This window comes from Limulus polyphemus, unplaced genomic scaffold (assembly GCF_000517525.1).
Source record: "Limulus polyphemus unplaced genomic scaffold, Limulus_polyphemus-2.1.2 Scaffold1242, whole genome shotgun sequence".
Classification (NCBI taxonomy): Eukaryota; Metazoa; Arthropoda; class Merostomata; order Xiphosura; family Limulidae; genus Limulus; species Limulus polyphemus.
This window is the reverse complement of record NW_013666852.1, coordinates 270,079-285,220: the sequence shown is the minus strand read 5'-3', so window position 1 is coordinate 285,220 and position 15,142 is coordinate 270,079. Positions and strand designations below refer to the sequence as shown.

The window sequence follows — 15,142 nt, the reverse complement described above, 5'->3', positions numbered from 1 at the left end:
GAATGCCTACATATTATTCATATTATAAAGAGAAGTATTGTGAAATCTAGAATTCAACTCAATAACTAAAATAACTTGACCCAATTATATTTAATTTTTATAACAAACAATATGAGCTATTATTCCATAACATTAGAAGGAACACTTATGCCTCAATACAGCTAATATATCATGTTACTCACTTTTACCTATTGTGGTTTTTTTTCATGCAACATAGTTTAAGTCAATATGGCTCCAATGACATCATTATACAAACTACTGAAATATGCATAAAGCATTACATTCTGTACCTCTTTTTTAAAAAATCTGAAAACATTTGCTGATAAGCCACACCCGACAAACCCTTCTGAAGCATCAGGATCATGAAGAAATCGTATTTCTAGAGGCATGATTCCTTCAGTTCCAAAATCAAGTTTCTGAATTTGTTTTCTTTCTTTCCAGTTCCAAACAGTCAAGCAAGTGCCATAATCTCCTGTGTTTAAGTAGTTCAAATAAAATTTGATAAATAAAAAAAAATGTTTTGTTTTCTTTAAGAGTAAATGACATAATGAAAAAACAATAATGTTTTAAAAGGTCTTACATAAGAAAAACTTATTTTAGCATGATGATTTCATTGAGTAGATTGAAATTACTGTTAACTTTTATATTATTAGTAACACATTAATTTTATTGTTCTCGTTCAGTTACTGTTACATTTAATTTATTGTTATAACTTATATGATTAAGACCTGTTCTATGTAACTTCCAAGTCATATAATAATTTGCTTATGGTAATTGTATTACATTTTCTTTGTTGTAAATTTTATCAAATTTTGTGAAATAATAAACAATTATTTTAGAAGTTCTGATCATTACAAATCTGAACTGACAATACACATATACATATTTATTGAATAATAAGTTCATGGAATAAATATTTTAGTGGCCATACTTATACCTCGGGCAACATCTTCCAAATGGAATCCCTTTCTGAAAGCATTTGGAGCTCCCCATGCTGAGCTTATCATCACATTATGTCGTGGTTGATACCAGTAATCATAGCCAAATTCAGTGCAGTTCTCCTCCTGTTGCCATGTTCCTTTCACAAAGAACTCTTCTCCATGAAGCAGGATGAAAGATCCTATGGTTAAAAACAAAACATGCTTTAAATTGTTATTATATGCAAATACTGACATACAGTGTTAGTTGAATAATCTTGTTTCTTTTTTGAAAAAAAAAGGTTTAGTGTTTCATTATGTAAAGGAGTGTAAAATAATGGTCAATTACTTATTACTTAAAAATCAGAAATGCACCAATGATTTAGAACAGATGCACAAAGAACTATTTTTAAAAAAATTCATTGCTGTGCACTACAACTATATTAGACTAAAACAGAATTTGCAACATATCCTGCAACAGTAAGTTTGTTTGTTTGTTTGTTTTAAGCACAAAGCTACACAATGGGCTATCTGTGCTCTGCCCACCACGGGTATCGAAACCCGGATTCTAGCGTTGAAAGTCCGCAGACATACTGCTGTGCCACTGGGGGGCCAGTAAGTTTGTATAAGATATAGAAACAAATTAAAATACTTAATATATATATATATATATATTGGCAAAATGTAACTTTGTAATATAATACACATGCACTATATTATGGCAGTTTTAACTGTCAACAATAAATAATGAAATGATAGGCTTCTGAATCTATTTTGGATATTACTTATAAGGTAAATCTTTCAAGTGAGATTAACGTTCTGTGATGAAGGTGAGAGCATTTTAACTGCGTTAGCCACTTTTTTATATCATATATATCTAAAGTTATAAGTGAAAATAATGTTCAGACACTTCATTATATGATTGTATGACTCCATTAGTCAACAAAATGCATAACACTACCTTAGGCTGACTAACATGGTAAGAATAAATTTCTTTGTTTGTTTTGGAACAAAAAAATTATATCATACATGTAGTATTCAAATTCGATGACGAGGAACCCACTTTGAGGCTAATAATGGCTGGAGATGGCTTGAATGGGTAATAAAGCAAAACTTTAACATAACAGCAAGTGTACAACGTTTCAACAAGGTTTTGTCATCATCAGGTACAGATGAAAATTTAATAATCAAAGATTCTGACAAAGATTTTCTATTTTCAGACTGAGAACTGCTGCATTAAAACATATGAAAGAATGAAACCTAAATTATAAAAAACAACATTATTTGATCGTCATCAGCTGCAGGAAGAGTGCACAGAATTTATCACATGGTGTGTAATATTGATGTTTCTTGCCTCAACTCTACCATCAGACTCCTGGACCAACACCAGCTGCAGAAGGAGGGCATGGAAGTCATGACATGAAGTATGTACTATTAAGATTGCATGCATTAACTTGACTGTACAGTCATCCACTGCGGAAGAGGGTATATGTGTGTATAGTGTGTGCTCACTTTAACTCTACTGGACAGTTGCAGCCTGCAGGTAGAGGGCACAGTCATATTATATGTTAGCCTAAACTCTATTGGACAGATGCAGACCACTGGAAAAGGGCACAGTATTGTATAAAGTACTTCTGGCATATTGCTGATATAATTATGTGAGGGATGACCTACACTGCACTGACAGTGTCACCACCAACCCACTTCCCACTGATTGGCACTCCCTTGTTCTGTCCCCAGCAATTAGGTCCCAATCAGTGATGGTGATGGTTTTCCATAGTCCACCACTCCAGTGACTAGAAACTGGCAAGTGGAAATGGTCTCCCATGCTCCACATGGAGAAAAGGGAAGAAGAATTCATGGTGGGGAGACCTGGAGAAAACACCCAGATCCCTATTTGTCCTATTTCAGCCAGAAAGGTCTTTTACTGGAAACAGTGCAACAGGTAATGGCATAAACCTATTTTGAAAAGCCAGTAAGCATGAGCCAAGGAAGCAGGCAAAGCACTCCCTGGTGCTGGGTTTTTTTGATGATAGTCCATACCAGTAGCCAGGTATCAGAATATACATGAGAATACTTCAAGTGATATTACGGAACAACCCATTTCAACAGTGGGCATATATGGGCTTGATGCGCAGAATTTTGGGAAATGAGTGTACCCCAGGAGGCACCACCAGCCACCAGACAGAACCTGTAAGAAATGTTATACAAAATACAGGAGGGAATGTACTCACTCGACTATGGATAGTGGGTAGACTGGAGGATAGCAAATGGAGGCAGGCAGTAACCCACAGGAAATGAGACAGCCAGATGATGAAGATGTGATATATATTCCACATACTAGCCTGGATGATTTCATCCACAGACTACCAGAAATGAGCAGCAAAGGAATAGGTGAGGTAGGGAATCTGATGGGAAAAAATATGGAACAGTTTATGGGTATCAACCCCGAATGAAAAGTAGACTAAATGAAGCAGTTGATGGACCCAGCCTTTAAGGGTGGATAAAGATAAGTCCCTGGAAGAAAAAGTCCAGGGAAGAAAGAGACAAAGACAAGAGCCACAAAAGGGAGAGGTAAAGGCTAGGTAACAGCGAATGCCATTTGACTGATCATAAAGGTGTGAAATAGAAGGAAGAGATATAGTAGAGAAGGAGTGGTCACCTTCCTGAGCTACAAAAGGCTTAGAAGGAAAGGCCAGTCAGGCAAATATATAAACGATGGAAAAGGGTACAGTAACAGTCTAGAGATCTTAAAAACAGCAACCACAGGTGAGGAGGAAATAGGTCTTAACTCTTTAAGCATGGGCTCGGTCCCTCAGACCAACCTCATAACCATTTTGTGCTTGTTATAGTTCTTATGCTATAACTTTTAAATTAGTAAGCAAATGTTAATGAAATTTGACAGATTATCAATTAACATTACAATGCTTTCATACATAAAATATCAATTTTTTTATTAAGTCTTAAGGTGTGTAAAGCAATGTTTTTATCATGCCTTTTTTTTTCACATGTAGCCTGTCTATCAATTTTTTTATTAAGTCTTAAGGTGTGTAAAGCAATGTTTTTCTCATGCCTTTTTTCTTTTCACATGTAGCCTATCTATCATGCAAAGTAATTTTCATTTTAAGATTAAAAATACTTTTATGCATCAGAAAATTTTCAAATTTCACATACAAAAACTTTATAATGTACAGACAGTTATCAAATGTTTCTTAAGAAAACAGTTTATACTTTATCCATTATTTTCAGTAATTAATTTCTGTATGGGTTCGATAGATTTGACCAATCTTGCAACCAACATAAAAAATTATAAATTATGCCTCTTTCATTGTAGAATGAACACAAATTATAACATAAAAACATAAATGTTTAGACTAAATAGCTTAAATCTCATAACATTATATATTTATATATACTTATTATTTTTATCATATTGACCTTTGAGACTAAGGTCAATTTGGGTTTAAATTCTGGTAACAATACAGAAGTTACAATGACGTGGCACACGTGCACTCATGTTACCATATCAAATAACATAAAACTGACCTTTGGTCTGTACAAAGTAATTTGTCTTAGCTGTGCTTTAGTAGACTAGTATTTTGTAAAATACAGTCACATTTCAATTATTATACATTTTATATGTATATAGATTATTGCTATTTTGAACTAAGTTCTTAAACTTATTTTCTTAAACATAGAACAGTAAATAAAGCAAACAATTATCTCTTCTAGTTATGACCTTTGTACTTAGTTGCTGTTTGACATAGGTTGCTAAGCCCTTCAAAATTTTGCATGTGGAGGATATGAAAGAAAATATTTTTTTTTAGGTTTTATATATATACATTTGAATAACTTAAAAATCATAAATTACTACATCAGTACTATAGAATTCCATTATAATTTATCAAGTTTAGTAACTAAAATGTATTTTAGTCTAAAAAAATATGAAATTTCGAGTAGACTAAAGACACACCCTACCTCATTGAAATATTGGTTCAAAAGAAGAAATGGCATCCAAGCCCATTAACATGGCTGAGAATGCCACTAGGGGAACATTCTGAGCTTCCAATTGGTTATTCTGTCATACATAGAAGTAAGTGTATATAATGGAGCATTTCCAAAAATGGAAAGAGATGGGAAGGGTGCCACTGTGTTTGATTTGTTACATGAGTAATATCTTAGCAAATAGAAAAGATAAGACCTTCATATTTTATATTCTAGCTTGTCAATATTGGTAATTTGAGTTTCTAATTTGTTCGAAACTATAGACTTAGTATTTTAACTTCACAAACATCTAATTTCAACCAGTACTGCATTCAACATACCACATGACACACAAAAATTGATATTTATCTGTTTTTTAATATTTACTTTTAAGTGAAGAAATTGAGTAAAGTATAGTATTAAAAATTTAATTATAATCTACAGTTTGATACCAAACTTACTGACATAAAAATTTTTGAATGCCAGTCAACAAACAAGATGACATGGCCTTTCACCTGTAACCTATCTCAAAAGGGTTAAGGGAAAGGTGGAATAAAGAGCAGGTGGCCAATGGGTCAAAAGAAGCCCAAGTAAGAGCATGAAGGACTACACTGAAGTACCCATCAGGCATGGGAACAGGGCAAGGAGGCCTATGGATAAGGAAGGACTGGAACAATGTGGAGAGAACTGGGGAGGAAAACACCTTGCAATATCACAAAAGGTGGTCGACAAGGCAGCTCAAAAACCAGCAATTTGGAGACAGCCAATCCTTTGTCAATGGTAGGACAGTCAAGAGGAAAGTGGCAACAGATGGACAAATTTCAAAAAAACTTGTCACTTATGCTGGTAGATTGACAAAGTAGAAGGGTGAAAAGAATAAGAAAGGAAAAAAGGTTACCCCTGGAAAAGTCCAGTTCAACAGGTGGTGGACTGTATATAAATCCCAAACATGAAGATGGAGGGATAAGATCCCTTGATGAAAGAGTGACATGTGAGGTTGAAGCAAGAAAGATGGAATGGGTGATAGAGGAAGAAGGGGGATTGTAAAAAAGATGGAGAAGAGAGTGAACCAGGGTTGAGTTAGCCACAGAGGTGTCACCAAGAGGACACAAAAAGAAGTGTATATGAATTAAGGCTAGTCCTGATTGAAAGCATTGACAGCAAAGGCTGAATGATGGGGAACAAGAGACCAGAATAGGGGAATCTTGGAATTGAAAGGTGTGATAAAGGCATCAATGAGTGTATTCCTCAGTAGAGAACAAACCATCCTTAAAACCTGAGAATGAAGAGACTATTTCATGGACATGACACAATTAGATTCATAGCACCCAGCATATGACAGGCAAGGAGGTGAATTCATTGAGAATAATTGGACCAATAAAGGTCAAGGGTTTGAAAACAGGGTCCAGGATCAGGTACTCCCCTGATAGTGGATGTAGGAAACAACCGGGGAGTTCTCAGAATGAATCATAACTAAATGATCTACTAGAAGGGGTAGGAAATGGGAACATGCCCAAAGCACTGTCAAAAGTTCAAGCACGTTGATATGGAGAGAGTATTCATCTTGGTCCTAAATACCTAATGTAAAAATGTCAATCAGAGATGCTCCCCATTCCCATCCTGATAGGGAAGCATTGGTGAAGAGATGTAAATCAGGTTTGAATGGCAGGAGAGGCACACCAATAGTAGTATTGGAGTGGTCCAGCCACCAAAAGAAATTCTCGAGAAAAGAAGGGGACAGGAAAATCATTGAGTTCAAAGGTTCCTATGAGTGGTCATGTAAGGACCATTGGAGGAGGTGCATATGAGCATGACCCAGAGGAATAAGTGATTTCAGTGAAGCCATGGCAGACAAAGGTGATAGAACCTCTCACACAGTATGAGAAAGAGAGGCTCACATCCTGGTGACAGAAAGTTCCAGAGCTTGCAGGCAAATAGGAGAAGGTTAATTGGGCCTAGCTGGGAAAGGAGTTGAAAAATATTCCCAGGTGAACAAATTATTGGGTGGAGGTGAAAAAGGATTTGGAATTTTGACAAGCCAACTTTCTGATTTCTGGCATACCAAAATTGCAACTCTCTTTATTAATTCTTCTCATAAAATGTTATAGCCTCCAATATTGTGCAATGTTATTTCTAGCATATATAATCACCATTAACTGTTAAATAACCTAACTGATTTAGTTTTTCATTTATTTGCAATAAATTCTTTATTCCTATTCTAGTTACTTATCACTATGAAAAAAAATTGAAATGGTAAAAAAGTATCAAATTTTAGTTAGGTTTGTGTATGGATTTGAATGTCTGTTGTCATGTTACATTTTTTCACTTGTTTGTAATAAGTTCTTTATTCCCATCCTTCAAGTTTTTTATCACGAAAAATTACTAAAATGGTGAAAGTCTTAATAAGTTTCTGTTAGTATAATGTACAGATTTGAATGTCTGTTGTTGTGTTTGATTTGTTTTTCATTTATTTGTAATAAATGCTTTATTGTTATGCTTGTAGGTTTTTATCATTGTGAAAAAATTATCAAAATGGTAAAAAGTCTTAAGTGTGCTGAAATTCAATTTGCCCAGGGTGCTGACAAACCTAGATCCAGCCCTACATCCATAGTCCAGGTGAAAAGGACCAACAGAGGTGGGGAGAGGAAAAGTGGAGGGAGAGTCTATGAGTGAGGACACAAGTTACCCATCTGTCTGTGGAAAGTTGTTCCCAGAGTTGACTAAATGGCAACAGACAAGCCCCCACAGGATCCAAATCTACTTGATAGTCACCTATGAGCCTAGCAGTAGTGACATTCGGCCAAAGACAATTGATTAGAATGGGGGGTGGGAAGAGAGGAAGGATATAGAGAAAAAGAGGGACTAGGACAAGGTAAAAGAGTGGGATGGGGATTTTAGGGTAGTCGAGTAACCAAGGATGTTAGTGAGGACTGATGATGGGCAGCTTCTGCCCATGATTTACCCGAATCAGAAATACCTCCAAAAATGGAAGAATAAAGAAATGGGGTGAGGCAGAGATCTTGTAAAAAGGATGAGAGAAATCAAACATGGGAAAGGATGGTATCCCCACCCATTAACAAATGATCTAAGTGAGTGAGGAAAAGGCAGAAGAAGTACAGGAGATGGTAGAAAAGAGAAGGGAATGGGAATGACCAGCAAAGTCATCTTGGGCTCAGTGAATTGCCTCTGCTTTGAGGTGTAGACAGGAAAGGTAACAAAAAAAAAGAAAAGAAGATAAGGCAAAGATGAGAGAATTGGGCACTGAAGAGCAAGCAAAACCAACACTAAAGAATCTGCCCCCTACAGGTGCAAAAGAACTCCAAGGTCTATGACTCCGGAAAGAGAAAGATCAAATGATTGTATGCCATGATAATCAGAAAGGCGAGAAGGATGAGGCATATAATCGAGGGAACATAACTGGTCTGAAAATGAAGTAGGATGAACACCAATATCAAGAGAAGGGAGAAAACATAAAATTCGTTAGAGTTAGGGTTATGAAGGAGGTAACAGGGATAGTCATATGACTAAGTTATAAGGTCTTGATAAAGTGAGAAAGTTTGAATATTCTCCACAACAGGAAGAGATATTCCTAAGCAGAGCCATAGCCAGTCATTTACCAAACACCATATGTTTCTTATTGTATATTATTGTCAGAAAAACATTTTTTTTGTCTAAACAACTTAATTAAAACACTAATAAGAAGGTTTTGTCTACAACTTAAAATGAATGTAATCTACACACCATCTTTGAAGTTAAACCATCTACCAAACTCTCTACATTTATGGATACTTTACAAACATACATGCAGTGATTGTAAGGCCAAAAAACTTGATCTTTCTGTTCTTACCAACAAGAATCTAGGAGCATCCTTTCTGTTCAAACACATTTTATATTTCAGTAAGTAACATTGTCTTACAAACAAACTCTAAAACTGTTTTAATTATATGGCTCTGTTACAAGACTAGGAAAAAAAAAGAAGCTAATGATTCAACTCTCTTTGAAATATTCAATCAAAACAATGATAAAAAAAAGACAAACAGTAATTACAGAAGTCATAGAAATATTTATTTATTTTAGGAGGAAGAAAATTGGAAAATCAGTACACAGAGGCTTATTTCAGCCATGCAATACTCAGTTTATTTCTGTTAATTCCAAATGCTTACAATCTTCTTCTTCTATATTTTTCTAATTTCCAAAAATAGAAAATCAAAAACATTTAGCATTATATCAACTTTATGCATGTACAAAAGGTTGATAAGTTATATCAAAATGATTTTGAATATGCAAATCATCAAGTCACATGAAAACCATAGCTGATATAAAGTTGCAGTGGAATATATCAGAACTATGCTTTGATATTTTTCAGTGTTTCATAATTTGTGTGAAGCCACCAAATGTATAATCACTCATTTTAACAATAGCTTATCTATGTTGTTATTCTAAATTTTCAAACTGTGCTTCATTTTGTTTATTATATTTTACATTTCTAAACAAACATTCTTTGAGATATTTATTTCTACACTGTGTATAGTTCCCCCCCCCCCAATAGCTCATCTGTAAGTCTGAAGGCTTATAACACTAAAAACTGGGTTTAAATACCTGTGGTGAGCATAGCACAGATAGCCCATTGTGTAGCTTTGTGCTTAACAACAAACAAACAAGGTACACCTTATTTAATGTTTCCTTATTACTATTTAATCATAATAAGTGTCATCAGACTAACAACAGGATGGTAAACTACATTATTTTTCATTTCATCAAGGTTTACTTGAAAGTTTTTCCTGAGTAATCAGAAAGTAATAATCCCACTAAAAATAGATATTTTATATACTGTAAACTAAGTGCACATTCCAGGACACTAAGTTACATTTATAATATTTTCAAACACTGTTAACAAATGTAGTTTTATGCATAATTTGAAAGACATCTAACATAAATTGTCTATTACCATTCCAATTTTAATTTTTTAATTAATCTTTGGTACATTTACCCTTTATATTTTCTATTTTATTTTTTCTCAGTTCTAACTGTTAGGTAAAAGTAAAGTTAAATCAATTAATAACATAGGCTATACTAAACTAATTGTAAGAAGCATAATGTTCCAACTTGAAGAACACCTTTAGCATTTCCTTCTGGATCTCCCATGCAGCTAATCATAACTTCACCACTTGCAAGACAATGAACAGTATGAGGAGCAGATGTTCTTCCTTTTGTATGAACTTCCATTGGTTCAATAACCTAGTTAGCATATAGAACCATTACTAGAAGCTTGAAATCTACATTTACTTTACTGTACTAATATAAATATAGTTTGGCTAACAATGCTTATCTTAATTATAAAATATAGATGAAAATTAAAATTAATAATGATAGCACTGATCAAGTAACTAAGCAACTTATAACAAACTTCTACAAAGCAGTCTATGCATACAAATGCACTTAGTGGAATTATTCCTTGTATGCCAACATTTAAAAAAAAAAAAAAGTCTGCCTGATATATGCATGTATTTTTGCTTAGTGTTCACAATAAATCTTTCTTAGAAAATATATTTTGTACTGTTGATGAGTCTTAAGCAAGTATGATACTGAAGTCACAACATTAACAATATTTCAGAATGATCACCATGAAACTGTTTTTGTACTGTCCTTAAAGAATTTACAATATGAGAAGCAAAATAATACATTTTCCTGAATTAAATACCAGATAACAAAGTTTTACAATCAATCTTATCTTTACAAATTTTGGTTTAGTCAAAAACAACAACAAAAACTTTTAAGCTAAAACCTTTTAAAAGATTTAGATCGAGTTGCACATATAATGCATGTCTTTTGTTTGGTCATATATTACTTATACTAACTCTAAAATTTCTTACCTTGAACAACTCTGGCTGCTTTGGATCTGTTCCTACATCAACTATATAAATACGATCACTGTTGAGGCTAGGCAGAATAAGACGGTTTCTGGACTTTGTAGGATCACAATAGCAGCTGCTACAAGCATTCCATCCTGTATGATGGAGCTCGTCCCCAACATGAGTCATGTGCAACTTGGATATTACCTTTTAAAGAAAAACAGAAAACAAACAAGCCATTCAGGAAGTCTTGACCATAAATTTAGTGAACCAAAATGAAAGCTAAAAAAATGGCAAGCTAGCTTAAAACTTCTAAAAACAAAAACTATATACACTTTTGTTTTTTATAAAATTTCTTTCATATGACTTAAATGCACTTTTTGTAAATACACTTATTTTATTGAAAATATATATAAACTATATAATATCACTCTCTTTACGTTTTCTGTCACTACTATAGTTTGAATCAAATATATCATAAAAAACGGGATACAAATAAATGATATATTTGCAAAATAAAACCAAAGATTAAGAATTGAACGAATACTTGTCCGATACAAACTACTTTAAAATAAAGTATACTAAATAAAGAGTAGTAATCCCATTTTTAAGTTTTCTGGGTTTGGTATTGAACCTTATACCTCTCACATGTTAGCTTTCAAGTTGTATATGAACTTTGCTGCGGGCCGAAATTAATTCCACAAGATATCAATAATAAGGAACATTTTAACCCTACGAACTAACACATTCTTTCTCTCTCACTAACAAAGCCCATCCTCAGTACTTATCTCAGATCCCACAGTTTTTTTTTTGTGATAATCACATTTTTGGCATTTTCAGGGCTTGGGATTGACCTTGAGACCTTTCATATATTTAGAAGAGTTCTCTACTAATTGAATTAACAAATTAATCCAATAGTAACTGCTCATGAGGCACATCTAAATGGCTCAAACTACCTCAGTAGTGTCTAAAATGTCTAGGCATCTATGTTGTTACACCTATTTTTTCTTTTGATACATCAAAATTATCTATCACAACAATGATTTTGTATGTACATTTTAGGTGTGATGTTACTATGATTATCAATATGTATTTCTCAATATGGTATGTAGTTTTGGATGGTTCTATTATCTTTGCATTCCTTTACAAATTTATACAAAAGAAAGATTTCCTAATGTCATGTTAAACTGTTATGAAATGTTTCTGTAAGCTGTTAGAATTCCGGAAAACTTGTTAACACTACTTCTTCAAATGTCACAAGCATTCAAACTGTTATAATGAATGCAGCAACTTTTATTAAAAATAGGATCTTTGTTAATACACTGGAAAGAAAGGCTGTTGACTGGATGACACACACACAAACATTTGTATTATATCAAACAATACTTTTGTGATCAAGTGATCGGGCCACACTTCAACAATGGTGAAAACACATACACTAAATGACTTTTCTCATCTGTTGGGTTTAAAAATGTACTAGGTATAGCAATATTAAACACAGATAATGACTTGAAAAAATATATACAACCTAATGGGCAAAAATCCAAATTTAATAAGAAACAGAAATGTCACTGATAAGACAAAAAAAATGTTTACTTAGTAGTATTTTTTATACAATATAAAATTTTGGCATAAATGTATTTAAACTTAAGCATTAATCTAAAAGAAAAAGTATAATGAAAAGTATATCCAAGTGTAATATTCTCAAGTTAACTAACTTACGTAAATGTAATTAGGTAGGTCCATTTTATAATGGGAGGATAAGCAAAATAAATTATGAAGTAAATATGAAATTGATTGAATTTTAAAGCTAAGAAATATGGAGACAGAACAGATATATAATGCCCAATGAACAACCTTTGTTTATATCTAACTACAAAACACTAGACAGTTGCATTCTACTGAACTTGTGAATTGAACAATATTTGTTCTTCTCTCAAGATATCATTGCATCAACGAACTCAAAATACCATATAGAAATGTTTGGATCCTTACTTAACAGCAAACATTGGATTTATACATAATGACTAGTACTATCCACATGACTGGTAATTCACATTCAACATAGGGGAGGCTGCAACCTTTAGATATCATCTTCTTTACCAGTGAAGTATACTTCTGTCCATCACCTTCTTGCACAATTTTACAGCAATATCCCCTCATGTGTAGAAGGTATTATCTCTATATAGAACCACAAAAGAACAAAGGTAACTAGAACAAAGATATCTTAATGGTTTTCTCGGCCATGTGATTTTAACTAGATTCTTGGTGGCACTCCTCTTTCAAGTTTTAAAGTTGGTCTGATGAATAGCTTGATTCTCCATCGGATGGAATTGGCAGCACAACTTGGTTACGACTGTGTTCCAATTATCTTATTACTCCTCAACCAAATGCTTAACAGAGTCAAGGACTGGACTGTCCATGTTGATGATCAGGCATTGGACTATCTTCTTCTAAATACAGCCATTTCAACCCTCTGAAACACTTCAAGAAACAGTCCAGACCTTCTTTCTCCACTCATTTGAACATCAAAACATAATCTGCTTGACTTCACTCAGAGGGAGGATCTGTGGTGCTGGCCAAAGCCTTTCTCTTGCAGGATCTTGGCCAATACCTGGCTGAGATGTCATCCACTGTCATAAGTACAGGGAATTAGAAGTAATCAGGGACTCAAACATTTGGACAAAAAGTTGAAACCTGGTCCAGAGTGACAAAATAAGGAGTTGCTCTCAGCAGGCAATTTTACAATTCTGCTTGCAGCCAAATTTCATTGAAGACAAATGGTCATCCTGCCAGGATATTTCCATACTCACAGAGGCTCACTATAGCACCACAGTTCACATGTCTTTACTCATAGTTACCCACTGTCTCACCTGCTGGAAAAACAGCTTTAACTGGTAGGCATATTCAGACCTTCTCAGTCAATTTTGGGTGGTCTTGATCAGAGCTGGGGCTGTTACTCTGGCAGGGAGTCATGCAGAAACCTCCCCACATGATCTCAAACTCACCAGTTGCCATTCCACCTTGGAAATCCTCAGTTATCTGTAAGTTACTGAGATTAATTCTAAGGGGCATTGTCTTATCTACTACTCTGATCTTCTCGAGTCTGCAGTTGAAAGGAGATTAATTTCTGGGGCCTTCAGAGCACTGGGAAAAATCCTAAGACCAGGAGAGGACAGTCTTAAACTCAACATCTTTATTAAACAACTGTCTTTCTCCAGCACCAAACATTTCTTCTTAGTTGTGAGCATTTCTAATTACAGAAAATACCATTTGTTCAGTTAGAAGTGCTGCTTTAAACTTGTTTATTCAAGAGTTTATGTAAGAGAAATATGTATGCTAGCAAGAACAGAATATTTCACAATAAGTTCTATGGTCATGGCACTAAAATGCAAGTTTTGTTGAAATATACATTAATACATGACATAAAAATCTTTTTTATTATATCTTTTTTTTTTTAGTTATAGTACAAAGCTACATTATGAGCCATCTGCACACTGTCTATGGAAAATTAAACCCTTGATTTTAGTATTATAAGTCTGTAAACTTACCACTGAGGGACAAAAAACAACAACATATATTCAAAAATAAAGATAAATTAACACTCCTGTCATACTAAAGATAATTACACAAAAAAAAATAATACCAATTATTAGGAATGTACAAATGAGATACTTTTAAAAGGAAAATGTCCAATAGTTAAATAGGAGATCATGCATAAACATTTTTCTTACTCAGCACTGAATTTTTTTAATAATCTATACTTAATGATAAAAAATGAAAATAATATAACCAATTCTAAAATACCAGTAAGAGAATTTTTGTTTATGAATAAAAATGTACAAGATTTACTTGATTTAGGAAATAAATTATTGTTATTATTAAGTTACACTTGAGTTTGTTTCAAGTTAAGCACAAAGCTATACAATGGGCTATCTATGCTCTGCCCACCACGGGTATCGAAACCCGGATTCTAGCACTGTAAGTCCGCAGACATACAGCTGTGATACTGGGGGGCATTACACTTGATTAAGTAAAATACTAAATAAACAATATTATTAACGACCTAAATGCGCTTGGGTTAATTATAATTTGTACTAGCCCACCGTGACTAGTCTCCATAGTTACTATTTGCAAATAATCAATAATATTGTAGGTCCATTTTATTGTTGTTCTTTCTACTCACCGTTATAACACATTTACATCTCATCATTTAATTTCTGTTGTGCATATATTGTTGTATAGAAGATATTTTAAAGTGATTCATCAGGTTGAAAATGAAGTTTTATAATAATGGAATGTACGAAAAGTGACCCGAAAAATGGTGCTAACTTGGTAACCTGTGGCCCGATTTTAACAAAACTTGTTTTATTCTGTTTCTATTCTCAT

General features: G+C 33.7%; 1 protein-coding gene across 1 annotated transcript in view; it reads right to left on the bottom strand.

The window, feature by feature from the left end:
- Positions 1-15,142, bottom strand: part of LOC106462760 (selenium-binding protein 1-B-like) — a 99,223-nt gene that overhangs the window by 30,625 nt on the left and 53,456 nt on the right. Inside the window, exons 4-7 of the mRNA XM_022390090.1 lie at positions 10,775-10,960; positions 10,019-10,139; positions 938-1,120; positions 291-472 (exon numbers count right to left, since the gene is read on the bottom strand). Of these exons, the coding sequence (XP_022245798.1) occupies positions 291-472; positions 938-1,120; positions 10,019-10,139; positions 10,775-10,960 (672 nt within the window). The remainder of the gene's footprint in view (positions 1-290; positions 473-937; positions 1,121-10,018; positions 10,140-10,774; positions 10,961-15,142) is intronic.